At 38.9% G+C, this 16322-nt stretch overlaps 1 protein-coding gene across 1 annotated transcript; it reads right to left on the bottom strand.

Moving 5' to 3' along the window:
* Nucleotides 1-1852: 1852 nt before the first annotated feature.
* On the bottom strand, nucleotides 1853-15881 carry LOC149284307 (neuronal acetylcholine receptor subunit beta-3-like). The gene is made up of 6 exons (XM_089496890.1): nucleotides 15821-15881; nucleotides 9724-9875; nucleotides 5810-5854; nucleotides 4783-4892; nucleotides 2296-3175; nucleotides 1853-1990 (listed from the first exon to the last, which is right to left on the bottom strand). Exons 1-6 carry the CDS (start codon nucleotides 15879-15881, stop codon nucleotides 1853-1855), a joined length of 1386 nt encoding a protein of 461 aa, XP_089353016.1.
* Nucleotides 15882-16322: the final 441 nt, after the last annotated feature.

Raw genomic sequence — 16322 nt, 5'->3', positions numbered from 1 at the left:
GTGCTCCGCTGCCTTTAGCAGAACATCTTGTAAATATTTCCGCGTTATGCAGCAGTCGGGCTGCATGGACATTAGCGCGGCCCCAGTGCTGGTCGACCTGCCCACCAGGAAATCTCCCCATTTCCCAGTAGGCCAGTCCAGCCCTTTTACGATGTCTCTACTCCTGGCTGACCCAGCTGTTTGGCTTTTCCAACCTACACCTGGAAAATTACCCCAGCCAGAGGTCTCAAGTTTGGAAAGTGGCCTTTAGTGATATTGGTAGGTAATCCAGTGGTGGAGACCCCAGAAGTCGGAGAGACTTCATAAATTTACATATGTGTAGTGTTTATAACATGAGTAGTATGTTACATTTTTAACATTTGCTTAACCAGAAAGGACATAAACGCTCACTCAAAGCTGGTGTATCCAACAAAAACTTCTCCTGACATCTCCATGAATTAGTTCATTAGTGTGAATTGGGTTTTTCAGTGCTTTACAGGTATATACTGTATTGTATTGTGACCTTCTGCCCTAGTGGGGCTCAAGTGGAATCAATATAATGTAAAGAAACACAAAACAGTTGAATAGAAGCACTTTTATTTACATTCATGGAAAAGAAAGTAGTAACCGTATAATACAATAGTATTGCTTCAGTGAAGTGCAGGATTTTTAGATGTATAAAGCTACAGAATGTGTACATTTACCGTATTTGCTCGATTATAAGACGACCCCCCAAAATCTAAATATTAATTTAGGAAAAAAACAAAAAGCCTGAATATAAGACTACCCTATAGGAAAAAAAGTTTAACTAGTAAATATTAATTCATGTAAACAATTTTTTCATATTTAATAAAAGCTATGATTGAGGAAAATATATAATTTTTATTTCCTTTCATTTGCCAACCTGCCCCCCCCAGTTATGCACATCTGCCCCCAGGGCATAAGGCATTTCTGGAGGCACAGTGCTCTGTGAAATGCCTTTTAACCCCCTTAATGCCACTCTGCCCCATGATGTGCCTTTTAACCCTCTATATGCCACTGCCTCCAGAAATGTCTTATACCCTCCTATATGCCACTCTGCCCCATGATATGCCTTTTAACCCCCTATATGAGTGGCATATAGGGGGTTAAAAGGCATATAATGGGGCAGAGTGGCATATAGGGGGTTAAAAGGCATTTCTGGAGGTATATAATATATATATATATATATATATAACTGCTAACAGCAATCATACTCCTATCAAGCCAAGGCAGCCAGTACATGCTGGAACCTGAGGATGATAGGAGTGTGAGTACAGCCTCCCTATGCCATGCTACCACCACCACCACCCCCTTTACACATCCATGCTATCACACACACACTCATTCACAAACATTTAAATACTCATTCATTCCATTAATCACACATACTTCACACATTAATCACAAAAACCCTCCCCCACCCCCACCCCCTTACCTGAACTGCAATCGTAGACTTCTGCAGGGGCCCGGTTGTGCGAGCAACTTCTCTGGCCCTGCCCCCAGAGGAAGGAGGGGGGAGGCAGAATTATGTGACACTCTGCTAGCTTCCTGTTCTCCTGCTGCTAGAAGAGACGCTGCTCGTGACCAAAGCACCGGTAAGCAGCCTGGCCCCAGCGGACATTTTTTTTTTGAGGTCTGATTAGAAGACGACCTCGATTATAAGACGAGGGGTATTTTTCAGAGCATTTGCTCTGAAAAAAACCTCGTCTTATAATCGAGCAAATACGGTAATTGTTAGCAATCAAAATTGATGGGATGCTGTGGCATACTTGTATGGTGTACTACTTTGTCAGGATGTGTCTAAATTGTTTGCCTTTCATATGATCACTGGTTTGTGTGACTAAAGTTAGATTCAGACATTAGTGCTGTTTACCCACATTCTCAATGCCGGGGTAAATATTAAAACAGATCCTGTAATAGAAACAGAGAGGAACAGCCACAGGAAGATGCGATCGAGTACTTGAGCTACAAATTTCCAGTCCAGCACAACCTGTAAATGAAAAAATATAACTATTATACCAATACATGTCATGAAATGTTTTTGCTTTAGATATTAAAAAATCTTTTCATTTTGAACATTTGATTTCACTTATTCAATAATTAGATATTCAATGCCAGTTGAGGCAACCAACTGTGGCTGAAACCCATTAATGGCCTGTACAAGACCTGTGATCTGGGCAGGGAGTGCTTGTTATTTATTGTAATTAATTGGACTGCCAGGAACTATTACACCTATTTTGCCCAAACAGTACAGATTTTAATAATACAAGCACACACAATTATGGTGTTACTCACTTGTCGAATAAAATGCTCCTTTTTCACATGAGTGGAAATATATTTAATAGAATCGGCAGCCTTTTCCAAGAAAGCAATCAATACTTTTTCTCCATCATTTGCCTGTATATGTTTCCTTTTGCTGGATGGCTTTGATTTTGCAGATTGGACCGTTTCTGAATCCAAGAAGGAGAATTGATCAACTTGACCTTTCATGCATAGTAGTTTGGGGAGTTTTTGCAAAAACAGTGTTTTTACCCAGGGAGCCATAGGATGGTAGGTGGCAGAAGAACGATGGTGGACATTAATTACAAAGACTGTAACAATTATTGACAGGGTTACAAATATCATGATAAATAGTAGGTACTCTCCAATCAATGGAATTACTTTTGAAGAGGAAGGAATTATCTCTTCAATGACGAGTAGGAAAACTGTAAGTGAAACAAGTACAGATGTAGACAGTGAGAGTTTTTCTCCTTCATCAGATGGCAAGTAAAACACCAGAACAGTTAGAAATGAGAGTCCAAGGCAAGGAACTATTAGAAAAAGAGTATAAAATAAAGGAAGACGCCTCAAAACAAAAGAATACGTGATGTAGGGATATGAGTAAATCCCATCTTTTCTCATTCCTTTCAGACCTGTAGCATTTATGATGTCCCATTCACCATTGTCAAAGAAGTCCTTCCTGTCTACATTTGCATCCAGCAGAATCAAGTCCACCATATTCCCATCATATGTCCATGATCCAAATTTCATAGAGCAGTTTTGACGGTCAAACGGAAAATAGGTCACATCCATTGTGCAGGAACTTTTATAACTGGCTGGTGGTGTCCATATGACTGTTCCATCGTATCTTATTATTGCTTTTGTCATAAGTGACCCTTCAAAACGTCCATCCGCACTTAAAAGGAGAAACATATGTATGATAAGGCATCAATTTCTTTGTCCCCATATCCATGTTTCTAGGTAACCCCAAAACCTGGGTTAGCATATTAATTATAACAAAAACGTAATGCATTATTTTTTGATTATGCAGTCTGGAAAATTAACACTTAATTAGCAATTACATCTAAAACATTTTCACAAGTTGAATATAATAAACCCTAAGACCCATTAGCAAGGCTTCCTAAAGTATATAACCGTCTGAACCATAGTGTTTGAACTGAAAATAGATTTGCATTAAGGACCTATTTAATGACAACTTGGTCTAATGTGTGCATTTAGGCGTATCATTAGGAGTTTATTAATGAACAACTAAATACTAAACTAAGGCTAGGTTTCCACTTGGGTTTTTGTCCTGCGTTTTTTTTCTTGATGAAAAACGCCAAGAAAACTGCCACTGCATTTTCCTGCGTTTTGGCGTTTTTTTCTGGAGTTTTTTCTGGCGTTTTAGCCTTTCTGTGGAAATTGCTTTTTTTGACCTTAGGCAGTTTTTCCAGCCTTTACAAGTTAGAAGTTTCACCCAGCTAAAAAAGGGATTAGGATAAATGGCAAGTATCTGCCCCCTGATGTCATTTACTTGGTAGAGTTCTACTTAAACGCCCCGGCGGACCCTTTTGTCACTTTTCTGTGGTTTGTAAGGCATGCTTTATTCCGAATGTCTGCTCCTCTAGGAAGATTGGCCCCAAATGATGGTGCAAATTGTTTGCTGTTGCTTTTGGCACGCAGGATCCAGTTGATGCGTCGCGTATGTTTGTTTGTAATGGCATGTTTGTTCCAAATGGTGTAGAATTCAATATGAACTTTGTTTTGTGTGAAACTGTTTCTTTCCAGCCTATTTCTCGTAGGACACACAGATACTGGGTCCATCCTCTGCATTGTAACTGTGGAAAAAACGCCATAAAAAACGCCAAGGCAATAAACCCACATGGCTTTTTCATGGCGTTTTTTCTCTCCCATAGACTTCTATTGGAGAAAAACGCCAAGATTTCCTTGCAAAAAACGCCAGAGTGTCAACATGCTGCGATTTTGAAAAACTGCCACAGAGCCCAAAAAAGCAGAAAAACGCCAAAGAGGACTGAAAAAACGCCGAACAGAAAAACGCCAAGTGGATATGGCATTCTGCGATTTCCTATTGAAGAACAGCTAACATCTGGCTGCAACGTTTTTTCACTAAAAAAACGCCAGGTGGCGCTATTGGCGTTTTTATGGGCGTTTTTAGCAAAAAAAAACCAAGTGGAAACCTAGCCTAAGTGGTGGATTTTTAAATGGCAAGTATTATTTAAACTTAAGTATTACATTTGAACCTTGGTTCAAAACATGTCACAGATGCTTATAATGGACATCTGGTATATTAATATTATATTCTAGAATTGACTATCCCATAGACAGACCCCATGTTTGGGGTCTGTTACCACAGTTTGTTTGTCTTACCCCTGTCGGAGAATTTCCCCCCTCTGAGAAGCTGTGCTAAAAGTTTTGGGGTCTTGGCTTACATTTCCAAGATTTTTTTTTTCAAATATAACCCAGCTACAATAAATACGCTAAATAGAGAGAGAAAAATCTTACTTTTCGAATAGAACAATATCCGGAAGCCATAAACTCTCTGATGGAACTCTAATGTAAGTAATTCCACCATAGTCCTTGGGGTTCCATTTTAGCTTCAGATCCATCCATTCCTATGTTATAAATGAAATACACTAAATAAGGCACATAAAACTGTTATCCAGTTATTAAATTGTAGAGGCTTTCCTCTAGTTTAAAGCTTTCAATTGTAATACAAGCAAACATACAATTTAGATATATTTGGTAGGAGCCTCAATATATCTAAATTTGACCTCTCTCTAATTAACAGATTTTTTACTCACAGGGTGTTTTTTTGTGTATTACAGAGCGTATTAACAATGGGGCAACTGCTTAAGGGCCCTTGGTGTCAAAGGGTCCCCACTTGTTGCTTGCATTTACTGTGCTAGGTGATGTGGGAGGTTAGGGGTATTTGCCGAGACACAGACTCCATTATGGGCATTAGTGATGGCAGAGTCAGCCTCCTACTTCCTGTCATGTGACAGGATCTGCCAGTAAGCTCTTTCTGTAGTCACATGCGTGACCTGTCAGGATCCCCCAACCATCAACCTGCAGCCACATGAGTACAGATACTCTGCAGGTAGGAATGGGGCTTTGTGTTTATGGCAGTAAGTGTGTATACAGGTAAGTATATGTATTTATGCGGGGATATCTCTGTATGCATAGAACGTCGGGTGTTTTTCTTTGTTGTGTACCTCAGTGTACAGTTATTCCAATCATGTACCAGTGTAAAGGGCTGCCTAGATTGTTCTGGTCTTTGGGTACAAATAGCTTGGGTACTTCTGGTCATGAATGAGTTAAACCGCAAATAAACCCCTTGAACCATATTAGCATCTTTAATATATTAAGTCATAGCTACACTATCCACCCTTTAGCTACTTGTGTTAACAAGCAGTACCTAGTGGCCAGCGTTGTTTTATAAAAGGATGATGCTTATGCATTGCACACACACATGCAGGGCTTTGCTATCTTTCCAGAGAATACCCTTATAGCAATAGTGTTGTTATTTTACCTGTCGTAACCATACATTAGTAGTCATCAGTTGTTTCTTTTCATCCTGTCAAACATAAAAGGCAAGAAAAGTATTTCAGTGATAAGACATGAACCTATTTTTATGCATTAGGTTTGTTAGGCCTTCACTCCAGTCCTTCACTGTATTGAATGGCCTCCCAAGTAGTACATCCAACATCTTTCTTGACAAAATAACCCTTTATCTTATGGCGTTGTGTGGGGTGACCAATCCAGTACTGACCCTATAGGAACCTTCTTATAACCTTCGGAATTTTTTAGATTCAAAAAAAGAAAGCACCAGAACGCCCCAAACGGCAGTTCAAGGGGGAAGCAGAAGGGTTTGGCCCCAAATATGATATTTTATGCGTGTGATCTGATGGGCTTCATAGTGTGTCCCTGAATGGCAGAAATAAAATGTGATCACCCTAGACAGGGGCCTTTCAGTTTGAATATACCCCACCCTTGGTGTAAGCATGAATGCATGTATGTTTTCATTTCTACCACCAAGGACCTTATCCTTTAAGGAATCATGTTGTTACCGTCACCCTTGGGTATTCGTTGTTAATTTTATGCTTTGAGCTCAATTATCTTGCATGTGATAAGATTTTATTTTTATTTAGTATCGTCAAATGTTTTAAAAGCTGTAAGGTTTATTGAATGGCCATGTGCAGCTTGATCGGTGTACTAAAAAGTCACGCAGACCAAGCAAACCTCTAAAGAAGAGGTTCTCAACAGTTGACTCAACAGTTCTTCTGACATCGCTAGCTGAAGTATCAAACCTGTTCCATCTCTGTCCCTAAATGTTCCTATCCCATAAGATGTCACAGGATCTCAGTGTGTGAAAAAAAGATGAGAAACAAAAAACATGGTAGTGATGCAAACTGATACAGATCTCTCCTCACCCCATAGGGCAATTGAGGCCCTAAGCTGCCTCTGAGTATAGTTAATATGGCTGGTGCCTTTATGTCTGTGCTTACATTACATGTGACCTGTAGGATATGAGCAGGACCCTTTATTCGTGATATTCTAATTTACAGGGGTTATATGGTTTCAATGATTTAGAGCTCTCTTGAATAAACTGTAGTTTTAGGAGTCTTAGTCCTCCCCCAATAAGCCCCATTTAATTCTATAAAGAATTATGCAGTCTTAAACATCTGCAAGTGAATAATATAGGAGCCAGATCTGCACACTCAGCATCCTCTAAATAAATGACCTAGTTTACTCACTGTATCTGAGACAATTCCTTATCAGTGTCTGAATGCCAGTGATTGGGTTACAATATGTTTAGCTTTACATTTCATCTTGTGTCAAGAGAATTCATTATCTGAATCTAAATAAATCTTATTTTCACTGCTGTGTCTCTAAGCCTGGTGGATCATATGTGTGCTATAATATAGTTTAAGCTTATCATTGCATGTGAAAAGCAGACCATTGGGCACATCCGGTTCAGTGGAATCAGATTAAAATGCCAGAAGCATTAATTGTTTGCCCAGGACTAGTGAAGGAGTTATGTAGGTGTAATTCTTATCAACCACTAGGAGGTGCTAGAAAGTGGCAGGATGGCATTGGTCTTTGCACTCTATTATTATTATCACTATTATTATTATTATTATCTTTTATTTATACAGCGCCAACAATTTACGCAACGCTTCTTACAAAACCATCTGGCAATCTAAGACTATATTTTTTATTATAAAATCTGTTATTTTGTATCTTTAGGTATAAGTTAAGATGTTAACATTTAAAGCATATTTTCATTTTAATAAAAACGCCCCAATGTCATATTTCCGCTTGAATTAGTGTTTACACCTCAAGACATAGTATTCAGGGTATTTAATCACTGGAAACCAAAATAGTCTTATAGTAGCCTTAAGCTATATAGCTAAGATCCAAAAGCATACTCGTGGCATTAGAATCAGAAACTCATTCTGGAGACTTCTAGCTTTAATGACATAGTTAACAGGATTTGCAGGTGCATATACAGAGAGCAGCTAGCAGTGGTATTTGTGCCACGCGTGATTAATGTGATAGTGTGTATTTTTCTAATGGAAGTCTACATGCTTACCGAATGTCAGCATATTTGTTTAACCCTGTCAAGAATGCAGGGTGTCTTCAGATCGCTATACACTATAGTGGCCTGTTTTAAGCCTTTTTGTGTACAATATTTCCCTTAAGAGCTTTTTTTACCTATTGCATTTTACAATTATTGTTCCCTCTAACTTTCTTTCTTCAACTCCCTTTTCAATTGCTATTTTTAACTCTTGTTAATCATTGATTTCCCCTTAACATCTCTTGCTGACTTTTCCTCCGATCTCTATGTGCAGAATAGGAAACAAATTAGAGTTTGTATATTATATAGGCCCTTTTAGTCCCTTAAAGTTATATCCTTGATATTGAAGGGAATCTATTCATGTAAGTTTTTTTGGCAGCTTTACTATTATGTCATTTAAGGAGAAACATGTCCCCAGCGGACACGACAGATAATGTTTTGGGAACATTTGCAGAAAAGAAAACCTCTGGAGTCCCTTAAGCGGAAGGGGTTAACATGACCCTGACCTACACCAGTAGTCCCCCCTTTTCACATAGGGTGTAATGTTGCAATTAGGTTATTTACATAAAAAGCTGCTGGTTGGTCCCCTGGGGGAAGGGGGGACAACAGTATGGTCATAGCCTTTCCACCAAGGAGATCTCTGGTATATAAAGGGTTAACCTTCTGGGACAGCATGCCTCTCATGTTACTTAGGGACTGGTGAAGATTCCTGCCCTGGATAAGAAGGGTTGTTGTGTTTGGGTAAAAGGTAGCAAAGGGGTCCTGGCCTAAAAGAGAGCCCACTATAGGTAAAAGATCAGTTTGTGTGGTTGGAGTTTAACGTGTCAAGCAAGAAATAAGGAGTGCGGCACTGAGGCTGAGGTCGAATTGGGCCACTGTGTTAACGACTGGTGGTTTACAACGGGTTAACAGTCAGCATCCTGAACTGAGTTTGGTTGGTAGGCCCGACGACCCTGAAACTGCCGAGGAAAGTCTGTTAATATAATGTTGATGTTTAAACAAGTAAAAAGGTGTTTTACATTTATAAATATGTTTGATAAAGAAAATGTTGCTGTGAATAAATGCCGCGGCCAATTCAAAATCCAATTTGGTCTGTTGTGTCTTTCTCATTTTATTGGTCAATATGGCAGTGCAGGGGTCATGGATATCATCATAGGCACCTAGGAGATGATGCAGAAAAACAAAAATTTTCTGCGCTTCTCACCCTAATAAATTTGGCAACAAATATATAAAAATAATATAAATTGTCCAAAGCATAATTAAGCTCACCCGCCATGTCAAGGCACACTCTCAATGGGGTGAGAACCTACTCTCACCTCCTACATAGTGGGCACACAAAGCAGTTTATACTGCTACCAAAACCTTATTAATGTGTTGGGGGAGATGCAATTAAACCTCCCCCCATTTAACCCCTGGACAGCAAGCTGCAACCAGACTGATGAGGAGCCAACAACCTCACATATATACAAACAGAGAAAAGAAAAATGTTGGTGGGCTAAGCTAGTTCCAGGCTCAAATAATATGGTAGGCCTCATTTTACACATTTGTATTATTTGAGCCTGGAACTAGCTTAGCGCACCAACATTTTTCTTTTTGCTAGGAGATGATAATCTAAAACTTGAATGTGATCCCTTTTAGTGGATCACCATACCTCTGAGATCTTCAATGGTTATGAGAGTCAATAAACATTGGGCCACTAAAAATTCCACATTCTTGTATCAGCCGACTATCTTCTCTAGACCCAATTTTACGATGTTTAAGTTACTCAGGTTGATATTTTATAGCTCTAATGTCACATTTTCATCCACCAAAAGCATCCTACTGAAAGTTCAAACAAGACACAAAAATGTAGCCCCTTTTCTTACCACATCCACAAGCTGTGATATTTTTAAGCCAAAATTGACTTTAATTGTGTGGTTGGGATTTTGCACTGGTCTCACCCATTTTTGATAGCCGATAAAGAGGTTGCGTAGCAGGCTGTCCTCTATTTCAGCCAAAGGATGAAACTTTGAATAGGCTAAATAATGTATGTAGGAGAAAAAATGAGAGAGAGGAAAACAATTAAATTCATCATAGAATACTTGAACAGGTAATTTAAACCATTACATTTATCTTTATGCATTTGTTTAATCTATTGGCTGGTATTTGCTTGCTGAAGAATATTTTTTGATAATTCTAAAACTATCAATACAGTTAATTAACAAAATAGTAAAATGCCATTTTTTTCCTCTTATTTCAGTCAAATGAACTAGGTTTCATTTTTAAGGTATTTCACCCAGACTGATCTGGGTGGATTAGACATTGGGGAACCCTTTGAATTACAATAGAAATTATATTTGACTTTCTGATGATCCTAGGAGACCGGGGACAAATTCTAAGGGTGCACATGCAGGGTAGTCGAGATAATCCGTAGTCAGGAAGCTGGAGTTCAGGGAAATCCATATTGGAGCCATGACCAGGTAACCGGAGTTCAGCATAGTCGTATAATATAGCAGAGATCAGGAAGCCAGAGAACAGAATAGTTGGAGTCATCCCAGGTCAAACACAGGATCAATACTTCAACAAGCTAGGATAGGATACACTTTGACAAGCAAAGGTATGAAAACCAGAGAGCAATGACTAGTAAGTATATGAGGCTTTTATAGGGCACAGAAAGGACCGAAAATTCAAATGCGTGTGAGGCAGCAGCTGGCCACTGTAGTTTCAGGGAACCAGAATCGGAGAAGAGCAATATACATTGGAGGAAGATGCTGTGGAAGGATCCATCGGACGGTTTGGGACACATGATGGTGGTTGACTTTGACATCATGGCAGAGAAGCGGACCTCGTGGCCCCGGCGGGAGGCCAGCCCAGCAGTTAGGTGCCATCTTTCATAAGGCTCATAAACCTGGCCGTGAACATCTGATTTTGAACTGAAATATACCATCTGTTGAATGTCTTATAAAAGAGGAGCAAATCCTCTCAAGGCCCTGTCTCCCTATCTGCATTGATTTTATGGCAATTAACGCCAAACAAAAGTCCCTTTATTGGTATATCTAGTGAAGCTGCCTGGTTGGAGTCAAGGAAGCACCTTACATATTTCTCCAAATGTGTTGACTGTATGCATCCTGGTATGGTGAACCCTTATCAACCTATAAAGCATGGTGTAGTAATCACAAAAGACATATGGTATTTTATCTGGCACATTTACGGTCAGACCGTTTGAGGTCTATCTTGGGTAAAACGGTTTTTATGGATAGCTCTTTCACATATGTTGCCATGCTCATATTGTTTCCAGATTGTATTTTCGTGTGTTGGTTTTTTCTTGAGACACATTTTGTATGCACTTACAATATGCTTCCCATTTTTTCTAAGATTGGGTGGATCTGAGGTAGATTTTATAAAAAATAGCTGGAGACAATGTCCTCTCATAGAATGTCTGTTAGTAACACCTCATTGAGTCACCAAGAAATTTTAGTGGGACTAAATACTTCCGCTCTCAGCATCAAGGAGTACATGATCTGACAACCAGTTGCCACCTTCAAGATGAACCCAAGATGGTAATCTTCCATATAGAACTAATCTACACCTAAATTAGCTTGTTGGCTCATTCCCAAACCATGGCCACTAATATGGAGTTGGTTCCCCTTTTGCGACTATAACAGCCTCCACTCTTCTGGGAAGTCTTTCTACAAACTTTTGGAGTGTGTTTGTGAGTTCAGGCACTGATGTTGGACAAGGCCTGGCTTATAATTAGCATCCCAATTCATCCCAAGGGTGTTCAATGTGCAGGCCACTCGGGTTCCTCCACACCAAACTATTTAAACAATGTCTTTACGGACCTTGCTTTGTGCATAGGGGCACAGTCATTCTGAAACAGGAAGGGGAAGTGGAAGCAGACAACTAATTAAAATGTCTTTGTATGTTGTAGCATTAGCATTACCCTTCACTGGAACTAAGGGGTCTAGCCCAAACAGTGACCGACTCAGACCATTATCCGCCAAACCCAGATTTGTCCATTGCAGTGCAATTCATTACCCCAGAGAATACATTTCCATTGCTCCAGAGTCCAGTGGCAGCATGCTTTATACCACTCCATGCTTGGCATTGTGCATAGTGATTTTCGGTTTGTGTGCCGCTGCTTGGCTATGGAAACCCGTTACATGACGCTCCTGTTGCACAGTGCTTGTGCTGATGCTGCTTCCAGAGGCAATTTGGAATTCTGTAGTGAGTGATGCTACAGTGGACAGGCCAATTTTATGAGCTATGCACTTCAGCAGTTTTGTGAGTGTGTGTGATCTACCGCTTGTGGGTGAGCTGTTGCTGCTCCTAGAAGCTTTCACTTTACTAACACTTACAGTGGACTGGTGGCAGATTTAACAGGGCAGACATTTCACAAGTTGACTTGTGGCACAGGTGGCATCCTATACAGTGCCACGTTTGAAGCCACTTCAGCACCATCTGTTATCCCGCCAATGTTTGTCTATGGAGATGTGCTTGATTTTATATACCCGTTAGCAATAGTTGTGGCTAAAACACCTAAACTCAACAATTCGGAGGGTTGTCCCCATACCTTTAGTCATATAGTCTCTATTTCACTACATAAAATGCTACAAAGCAGAAAAATACAAGCTTAGCTTATTGGGTCGGCCAGACTTTGATTAAGTTTTAAATAGAGGAGACTTTTTTTGCGGTTTGCTTATGTTATGAGTACATAGTTACATTGTTATTACTTCAACCTATGATGTTTACGTGACAATAAGTTTCTCATCAGCAGATGCAGAATAATTTTGCATGTAATACTTTGCAACGTGCTCTTAATGTCTTTAAGATGACACTGCTGAAGTATGTCCAAAGCTGACTGCAAATTACTTATTCATGTTGCTGACTACTAGATAAAAGCAGCCTGAATCTGAAGGGCAGTCAACCTTAGACTTTTTGCTCTCAAAGTTAATTGAGATGCTGGAGCACCGAACGATTTGAAAAAACCCACAATAATTTAATATTTTGGAATACGATTTGGATTTAACCAAATACTTGGATTTCATTTAATGTTTTTCTGCTAAAACATCATCCGATGGATATTCAGCAAATGAAAGCCCTTCTTTGACAATACAACAACTCCTTAGGGTCTCTCTTATGGAGGGGGAAATGAAAGCTCCTGGCCAGGTCCCTGTACTTAGGAGGGCCTCATACCGAGATCATATAGCAGGGCTGATTTTCTAAAGTAGAATATTAGGTACATCACTTAATGTTGGGAAGGCTTGAGTTCCCTGGTTGATCAATGATGTCTCTAGTACACAAGGTCTAATACGTTCTGAACAGAACTCGTGAATCTAACTGGGAAAGAAAATGTTATGACCTTCAACTGGAGCCTTTGCCAGTACTAATTACATGTCATTGAACTTAGTATGATGCAGTCAAATGACATCTTTCTTCCTCCTTATCTTAATCTTATTGGACATTGAAGACATTTTAATCAATAAATCCAAAAGACAGGAGATCTACCACTGATCATGAAGTATTTGTCCTGCATTAAAATGCTACACTTAAACAGAAGTATGTTTGTCTTTACTTAAGACTAATTTGAAGCTCACCACATTTACATTTTAAAATGTTAGAAGTCCATTTATTTGAATATTTGGGTTTCTTGATGTTGTCTTTCTGCAGTTTACTGTTTGAGATAACATAATGCCAGTATAAACAGAGCCTTATCAATTCATGTATTAATTCAACAGCATGAGAAAATATTATTTTCCTTGCCTGATAAAAAAAAAATCAGTAAAAATCTCCACCACGATATCCAAATGATTCCACTCGTCAAGACAGTTTAGGTCTAAAACTGTGTAAAAGACCCAATAGCGCCAGCGAATCATTTCAATCATATTTCAAGTCCATTAAGCATGTCTCTATACACAGTGAGCAAGAGATCCACATTAAAATATCCATCACTCTTAGATGAGCTCCTAATATTTAGTAAGCAAATTAAGGTGTATGATCTTCTGAAGATGAGAGAATCTCAATATCTGGTCTTAAAACCTGTTTGCCATCTTTGTTGTTGAGAGAGCACTTCTCACTTATCGGTTTTTGCTGTCAAGGGCTCTTCAGAACAAAGGTTAATCCAGACAGGTCCTCTTTCCCTGTGCCTAGAGGAACACTGTCTTGTAAAATACGGGGTTGTAATTATTATTACACATATCCAGAGTAACACTGTGGTGTTTTAGATCTGTGCCGTCTGTAAATGGACGATCGGTGTAATATATTAAGGTTTGGATATATTACCTTTGCAATGGCACTGGCATACTTGAGAGGCAAACATCATCTAGGGCAACCTAGTCAGGTTATATTTCATGACAACTGACACTATGTAAATATTGGACACTTCAAAACACTGGTAAAGATTTCCTGTAAAAGGTAAAAGTGCATTTATACCCGAGCCTTTTAATCACCGGTGCATTTAAAATTTTACACTTAAATGGTAATCTGTTGCAATGCAGATTTAAATTCTTATCCAAGATTACGTTCTTTGACTAACTAGAATAAAAGCATGTTAATCCTTAGCACCATTGCAATCAGCTGTAAACCTACATATAAAGCGATATGAATAAAGAGCAATTCTGCGCAAAAAGGTATAGGTGGCCTGATGACTACTAACATTTATAGGCTGCTATCGTGACTGCCCGTTCTCCATGCAATGTCGTTTTTTTACGTGTAGAATGGAAATGTAAGCATAGACCACATACGGTATGCATCGTGGAGGGCTCGGTTGCACACTTGTTGAGTGCTAGGCTTCCTTTGGAGGTTTTTTTGGGGTGACAGCCAGTACGTCCTGGATCCAGGTACCCCAGGCACCTGCTTGATTCACCTGGCACTAAGCCTGGCACTGGTTACTTTGAACAATTGGTTCTATGTATTGATTTATTTTAGATAAACCTGAAGTAAGTGAAGTTAACTTGCGTTCGATTCTCTGTCTGTGCATGGTGTTTATTGACTGTACGAGTCATACTCGCTTTCCTACTGAAGCAGTCACTTGTGCAAGGTCACAATGACATGAGTACCAAAAAGTATTTCCTTGCGCACACACAAATCACGCAACCATATGGACTATAAACTGCCCACTTCCCAATAAGGGCACTAGTGGCTATGCAAAGGTTAATTGATATGCAAATTCTCTGCCTACCAATTAAGATGCACTGTGCTGAGTAAAGCACATTATGCTATTTATGTTCAATTTGTGCCTGAACCATTTTCCTATAGTTTTGAATTATTATTTTTTGTTGAATTGATCTGCATGTCACTATGGGCTTGAAGCATTTAAATTTATAGTCAGGGTCAATGGCTTTAAGTCATTTTAATTTAAATCGCAGCTATGGAGCAATGAAGCAGTTACATTTATAGTCGGGGTCATTGCCTTTAAATCCTTTTAATGAATCTCACTGCTATGTATAGTACATTAGTATAAAGGGGGCACTAGCTTAATATTTTAAGGCTTATGCTCTCCTCTAGACTGTCAAAGTCTCCTTTTAAAAAAAAACCAAAAAAACACAATTTGGCAACAGTACAGTGTTGTCGATCCAAATGACAGACTGATAACCCTCTCGATGTGCACTAAGCAAATCCTTAAATTAAACTCAGCCATGGAAAAAAAGAAACAGTTTATTCTGATACATTAATTCTCATTTTAATCCATTTATCCCTTGAATAAAGGACACTTAAATGTGGCATACCTTCCTATCGCTAACATGATAAATAATTTATTTCAGCTTAAATTACATTCCTTTTTAAAAAAAAAATCAAAAAAAAAAAAATCGCATATGTTCGTTACATTGTTTCAAATGCTTGCAATCCCTTGTATATGAATAATGCATTTATCCATTTGATTGCTAAAGGGCTAAGCTAATCATAGCCAAAACAACTGGTGTCCAGTGGGTTAAAGTGACAACTGGAGTTACTTCATTTGATTAAAGTATACATTGTACTTACCAGAGTTGATGAGACAGACAGTAACAAAGATGGTAATATAGTAATGGGCACACAAGATCATGTTTTCACAGTGGTCCTCTTCTATCACTGTCGGTGATATGCTGTCATAGAGCGGTTTATTAGAACATAGTGAATCGATGCTGCAAAATCCACAGAAAGGGATTCCTTGCTATTTGTTCCATCAGTAGGAAAATCATTGAAGCGTACTTTAGTGTTTCAGCTGCCTCCGATCTTTAAGCCTATATCCTACTTCTAAGCCCTGCCCTGTTTAACCCATACCAATCCAAACCATCCTATAAAACAATATATTAGAACAAAGTGCAAATAAAAATTAGGCAAGAATAATCCAGGGATGATGAGGCTATAATAGATACTTAATAAACAGAAGAATTACAATAAAGGTCATAGCGCCTGCATTTGCCTTTCATCTGGTTTAACTGTTATTTACAGCAAACTTTACAACCCATTAAAAAAAAAAAATGTATGTATTTATTTTTCTATT

The sequence above is a fragment of the Sceloporus occidentalis genome, unplaced genomic scaffold (genome assembly GCF_023333645.1).
Source record: "Sceloporus occidentalis isolate IW3139 unplaced genomic scaffold, rSceOcc1.0.p SCAF_95, whole genome shotgun sequence".
NCBI classification, from domain to species: domain Eukaryota; kingdom Metazoa; phylum Chordata; class Lepidosauria; order Squamata; family Phrynosomatidae; genus Sceloporus; species Sceloporus occidentalis.
Note: the sequence above shows the minus strand (reverse complement) of the source record. Positions and strands in the feature narration are given on the sequence as shown.